General features: G+C 37.6%; 1 protein-coding gene across 1 annotated transcript; it reads right to left on the bottom strand.

Moving 5' to 3' along the window:
- Positions 1-322: 322 nt before the first annotated feature.
- On the bottom strand, positions 323-1,252 carry LOC127129626 (uncharacterized mitochondrial protein AtMg00810-like). The gene is made up of 2 exons (XM_051058778.1): positions 1,174-1,252; positions 323-693 (listed from the first exon to the last, which is right to left on the bottom strand). Exons 1-2 carry the CDS (start codon positions 1,250-1,252, stop codon positions 323-325), a joined length of 450 nt encoding a protein of 149 aa, XP_050914735.1.
- Positions 1,253-6,638: the final 5,386 nt, after the last annotated feature.

Genomic DNA, 6,638 nt, shown 5'->3' with positions numbered 1-6,638 from the left:
CAGAAAATAATGCACTTACTTTGCTTAATCTCCAACCTCTCAAGTACACGCATCATCCAAATACTTTGTGCAGCACAGGCTGCTGCAGAAATAAATTCGGCTTCAGTGGTGGACAGCGACACCATAGACTGCTTCTTAGAACTCCAAGCAACTAATCTATTTGACATCTTAAAAACATACCCTGGGGTGCTCTTTCGGTCTTCAAGATCTCTGGCATAGTCACTATCACAAAAGCTACTAAATTATCTTCACTTTCTCTTTTGTAAAACAGTCCCAATTCAGTGGTCCCTCTTATGTATCGCAGAACCCTCTTCACAGCTTGTTAATGCATAGTCGTCGAAGCTTCCATGAAACGAGCCACCAGACTCACAACATACATCAAATCTGGTCTAATGGCAGTTAAGTATATAAGACTTCCCACCATTTGCTTATATGTGGTAGCATCAACCTTTAACCCTCCAACATCCTTTGTGAGTTTGCACCCTGGAACAATTGGGTTGTGGATAGATGAACAATTTTGTAAACTAAACCTTTCTAGTACTTCATTAGCATACTTCCTTTGACAAATAAAAATGCCATTTGAAGTTTGTGTGACTTCCACACCGAGAAAATATCTCATGCATCCCATATCAGTCATCCCAAATTCCTTTTTCATTGAGCTCTTGAATTCTTTAAACATTTTGTCACTATTTCCTGTAAAGATGAGGTCATCTACATACAAATTTACAATAAGAATGTCTCATCCTCCTTCCTTCTTTGTAAACAAAGTGTGATTGCTCGTGCTTCGTTCAAAGCCTTCCTTGACAAAGTATGATTCTATCTTGCTGAACCATGCTCGAGGGGCCTGTTTAAGCCCATAAAGAGCTTTCTTTAGTTTATACACTTTGTCTTCTTCACCTGTCACCTCATATCCCTTCGGCTGTTCCACGTATACTTCCTTTGTTATCTCTCCATGTAGGAATGCACTCTTAACATCGATTTAATAAACTGTCCATCCTCGACTAGCGGCAACTGACAAAGTTAGTCGAATTGCATCCAATCTTGCCACGGGCGCAAATACCTCAGTATAATCGATTCCAGCTTGTTGAACATATCCTTTCGCAAAAAGACGCGCTTTTTATTTGTCTACTTCTCCTTTTTCATTCATTTTGGTCTTAAATACCCACTTAACACCAATCTTTTTTGCTCCTGTTGGCAGATCTGTTAATTCCCATGTTCCATTCTTCTCAATTGCTGCAATCTCACTTGCCATTGCATCCCTCCATACCTGACTTTTGGCTGCTTCCTCAAAGGTGGCAGGATCATTTGAAACAAACATAGCAAGCTGCTACATCTCCTGGGTAAGCTGCTCCACTCCTTCGTTTTCCTCGTCGGACAATCCAGCTCCAGATTCATAGTCTGTCATCCATACCAGCTTCCTTCTTACTCTCTTTTCAGGGAGATTGACTCCTTCATCTTCTGAATCTTTATTATCCTGATTCTCTTCATTTTCTTTTCACATAGGATCAAGAGAGTTAGTTTCTCCTGACTTCTTCCAATCCCATTTTTCCATTTCATCAAAAACTACATCTCGGCTAATAATGATCTTCTTTATTTCTGGATCATACATTTGAAAAGCTTTGGACTCCTCACTAATTCCCATGTAGACGCACTTGATGCTCTTCTCATCCAGCTTCTTCCTTGTGACATCAGGAATATGAACATATCCTATGCAACCAAACACCTTAAGGTGTACCACTGATGGTTTCTTTTCTTTCCAAGCTTCTTCGGGTGTCATGTTTGGCAAGGCTGATGTTTGACATCTATTCAGAACATGAGTGGCCAGGTTTGCTACTTCCGGCCAATACTCCTTTGGAACATCTCGCGCTGCAAGCATACATCGCACCATATTCATCAAGGTTCGGTTTCTCCTTTCCGCAACTCCGTTCTGCTGTGGTGAGTAGGCAGCAGTGAGCTGTCTTGCGATTCCATTGGTGCTACAATAGTCATTGAATTCTGATGAAGTGAACTCTCCACCTCTGTCGGTGTGTAAACAAGTTATGTAGTATCCTGTTGCCTTCTCAACTGATGACTTGAACCTTTTGAATGTATCAAAAGCTTCTGACTTGGCATGTAGAAAGTATGACCACATTTTTCAGCTATAATCATCTATAAAAGTAATTATATACCTTTTATGACTGTGAGATTCAGGAGTAATTGCACTACATATGTCTGAGTGAATTAGTTATAGAGGTCTGGATGCTCTCCAAGTGCTTAATTTGGGAAAAGAATCACGTTGCTGCTTTCCTTTCATACATATGGTGCACACCTTGGATTGATTCTTCAGTATCGGCAGGCCTTGAACCATCTTTCTGTAGGCAAGAGTCCGCAATCCTTTCATGTTAAGATGTCCAAACCTTTGATGCCACAAGTTTGTGACATTTTCAGAGGTTACATTGAAGCATGCTTCCTTTGATATATCATTTGAGACAACATGAACGGATGCCAGAAGCACAAACATACGATTTGCGGATATCACAATTCGTATGATCAGACCTCTAACATCATGATATATGCTACAACATCCATTCTTAATTAATATGGATAGATTTCGTTCTTGAAGCTGACCAATGCTAAGGAGATTTGATTTAAGATCAGGAATGTAAAATACCTCTGTGACGACCATAACCCGTCCATCTATTTTCATTCGAATTTTGCCTTTTCCCATGACAGCCAATTTGGAGTCATTTCTCAGCTTAACACTGTGTTTGAATGATTTATCAATTTTAGTGAACCATTTCATGTCTCCACTCATGTGATTATTGCATCCGGAGTCCAGAAACCATACTTCATCTCGTGTGGCTCCTTGCATTTCCACATATGACATAAGAAACATCTCTTCTCCATCATCCAGCTCTGCGTTTTCTGCATAATTGGCATAGGTGGGACATTCGTATTGGAAATGTCCCAGCTTGTGACATCGATAACACTCAACTATGGATTTATTGAATGCTCTGCCTCTGCCTCTACCTTTGTGTCCTCCACGCCCTCTACCTCGGTCACTGAATCGTTCCTCAACTCGGAAATTCGAGCTGTCTCCTGTAACCTTCAATGCTTGTTCAGTACATCCTTCCGGTTAATCTTGTATTCATGAACAAGCAATGAACCGTGCAGTTCATCTACTGTCATTTTATTGATATCCTTGGATTCTTCAATTGAGCATACAATATAATTGTATTTGTCAGACAGTGTACGCAAAATCTTCTCAACAATATGTCTATCCTCCATGGTCTCTCCTGCTCCTCTCATGTCATTTGCAGTTAACATGACTCTAGAAATATAACCATTCACACACTCACCATTTTGCATTTCTAGAATTTCGAAATCCTGCCGTAGCCTTTGAAGTTGAGCTCGTTGAACTCGAGCATTCCCCTGATATTTTTGCTTCATTGAATCCCACAGTGCTTTGGAGGTGGATTTGTTGGTGATTGTTTTCAAAATATTCTTGTCAATAGATTGAAACAGATAATTCTTTGTCTTCAAGTCCTTTAGCTTTTTCTCCTCCAAGGTTCGACGTTCCGCTCCTATGAGTGACTCCAGCGTTTTAGGCTCTTCATAGCCTTGCTCCACCAAGCTCCAGTACTCCTTTGATCTCAACAAGTTTTCCATTAGCATGGACTAGTGATCATAGTCTCCATCGAACTTCGGAATACTGAGAAGGTTATTGTCGTCAAACATGGCTTGTTGTTTCCTCTCTTTTTGTGTTTCACTTAACTTCTCTCTTCCCTTTTTTATCTTTTACTATCGATCAGGCCCTTGTGTGAGCTCTGATACCACTGTTAAAATCAGATTGTAGCTATCAAGCTTAATTTATTGAACGTAACTAAATGACATATAAATAGCCAATACAGAAACATAAAGGGAGCAAAATAAGGACCATGATTTACATGACTAGATCATGGCTATTTCTAAGGAGGAATAAATCAAACACAGAATCCTATTCCTAAAAAATAGGTTTATTCAGAAACAAACAATTAACTCTAAACTTGAATAAGTTAAAACTAACTAATAGCACTATTCCATCATATGAGATACAACATCTGACGAGTGCATGAAGGTCACTTGGCCAACCTGGTCAAACCAGAGAGAAGCCTAAAATCACAAAAAAAACAAGAGAGTAAGGTCATTCTACTCAATCCATTATCTCTCTCCGGTCTCTTTCCATGCCTTATTTTCCCTCTCGCTTATACTCTCACCGACCTAACCACAATCGGCCGAAGAAGAGGTAGTGCGCGGTGGTCGCCACCGTCTTCTCTGGCGTGCCACCCTCTAGACAACCTCAAACACAAAAGACCTGAACCCAAAGCCCACCTTATTTTCCTTCTCGAACCCGAATCCGACAATGAAACTTCCTAATTCTTCCTTAATTTGCCGAATCGGAGTCAACATATCTTGATATTGTATTTGAACCTCGAGGTGTTACCTTTAGATGTTGAATTCCTGAGATTCAGCATATCCACTATAGCTCGAGCCTAATGAACTTGTCCTATCAAGTGACCAAGGGTCTTTTGATCACTTGAATAGACTTAGGATTTACATCACAATTACAAAGGATTTGGTTGACCAAAGTGTTTTTTGGTCAACACTAAATCAGTGGAATTGAAGAATAGTTGAGTTATGTATAATAATCTATTGAATTAATCAACTAAATTTAATTAAGGCCTTAAATTAAGGGAACCTGCATTCAAAATTTAGAAGTTAGTGATGTTAATTGAGTGAGTTAGTGTTTAAGGGCAAGGTTGTTAGTGTAAGTTTGTTGCGAATTTGACTTGGTTAATCCACAGTCAATTAGTTAGTTTTTTCCTGCTGAATTTGTTAGGAGTTAGATTAATCATTTTCTGTTAAATTGTTTAAAAGTGTCAGTTAGTAAACTACGTGATTAATAAATGTTAAGTTGAAGAAGACTGAACTTTGTGAAGGAATGCTTAGTTGATTTGAAATTGTGTTAGAGTTTGGATATTGGACTATGTGTTATGAGCTATTGTTATGGATCTGCTAATTATGAAACCAAATGATCTTTTCACATTGAGCGAAAATTGTTAGTTTGAGTTTGTTAATTGTGAAGCAAAACGAATCTTGCTAATTCGGTTATGTTAGCTTTCCATTGGATTTAGCTTGTATCTGATGTTGGTTGAATTGTGAATGAAACTAGTTGTTAGAAATTTTGAGCTTGGTTCTTGTGTTTGATGTTGCATCAAGTTAGTTCTTTCACTTAACAAAGGATGTTAGTGATAATTAGGTTTGGGACATGGATTTTGAAAGGTTGTTGTAATTTGCTTATTATTGGTAAAAGGATGACGGAAATTGAATGTGATATTTATGCATTAATGACTTTAGAAAACTAATTAGAAATCGAAATGCTAGTTAGAATTTGGTTTGAGTTTTAAGTTTTGGAATTGGTTTGAATATTAATGCCTTGGTTTCCATTTTGCACATAATTGGCAAATGCTCAACTTAGCCGAGCCGTTTTATTGGAAAGAAGAAAATGGATGGTTGCAAGTGCTTTGAACATGTAGTCTGTTATTGCAATTGAATTGTAACTTAGAAATTTTTGTAATTTTAGAATGAAACTTGAATGAGAATGTATGTATGGAAATTCAATGAATCGTAGGAAATGTGAAAGTGTTTATTACGGAAAGTGGAATTGAATGGGCTTGGAAATGCCATGAATGTAATTTTGGAAATTTGTAAATGGAATTGAAAGTTAGTTAAGCTTGGAATTTAAATGTTAGTTGAAAGTTAATGTTTGTTAATGAATTTAAATGCTTAGTTTGAAATGGTTTTGGAAATGTTTTGAAAAGTTAATTGAAAATGAGTGTGAAAGTTTTCAACATGGAAGGTGCAAAGTTATGGAAGTGTGGTTGACTGGGGTCAAAGTTGACCAAAAAGTCAACTGTTGATCAAAGTTAACCTTTCTCAAACTTGTCATTTTTGTAATTTTTGTATTAATAATATATGCATGAAGGAAGTGGATTATTGAACGAAAATGATTCATTTAATCAATGCAAAAGATGCTTTTATTTCAAAACTTGATTTTCCCTCCAAAGACATGTTTGAAACACCTTGAATCAATGCAATATGAAATTAAACCAATGGACTAAGATGAGAGCTATGCAATCTGAATTGATGTATTGAGAAACACGAGGTCATGGGCTAGGAATACATTGATTCTAAATGAGAATGGCATGATGCAAAGCACAATGACCTAATAACTCTTATTCAAGAATTAGGGTTTCATTCAACCATAAGATCAATAGATAAGCCATATTATTCACCAATGTCAAGCATACCTGATTAAGATGCTCTATGCAAATCAGAGAATCATAAGCCAAACTATGTGGATAAAGATGATCAGACAATCAGCCAAAACCCATCAGTGATATAGACCAAGAAAGCTACGGTTGCAAGCTACACGATTTAAGCAATAATGCTCTTCAAGCCAACCAAGACAACTGGCTCAGGAAATTAGGGTTTCCTAAGGCAAAATTAACACCCAAAGTCAAGAATTAGGGTTTGGACGCCTAAATGAGTGTTATGATGAATGTTAGGATGTGGTCTCCTTGAATTCATATCCCCAAGATTAAGAAATTAGGGTTTTG

The sequence above is a fragment of the Lathyrus oleraceus genome, chromosome 3 (assembly GCF_024323335.1).
Source record: "Lathyrus oleraceus cultivar Zhongwan6 chromosome 3, CAAS_Psat_ZW6_1.0, whole genome shotgun sequence".
Lineage (NCBI taxonomy): Eukaryota > Viridiplantae > Streptophyta > Magnoliopsida > Fabales > Fabaceae > Lathyrus > Lathyrus oleraceus.
This window is presented reverse-complemented; position numbering and strand designations above follow the sequence as displayed.

What these genes read in the sequence shown, in the direction of transcription:
- LOC127129626 (XM_051058778.1), bottom strand. Translation starts at nt 1,252, where the DNA reads ATGGCAAGTGAGATTGCAGCAATTGAGAAGAATGGAACATGGGAATTA. An exon ending in AACAGGAGCAAAAAAGATTG is followed by an intron (nt 694 to 1,173) that starts GTGTTAAGTGGG and finishes TCATCTTTACAG; the next exon opens with GAAATAGTGACAAAATGTTT.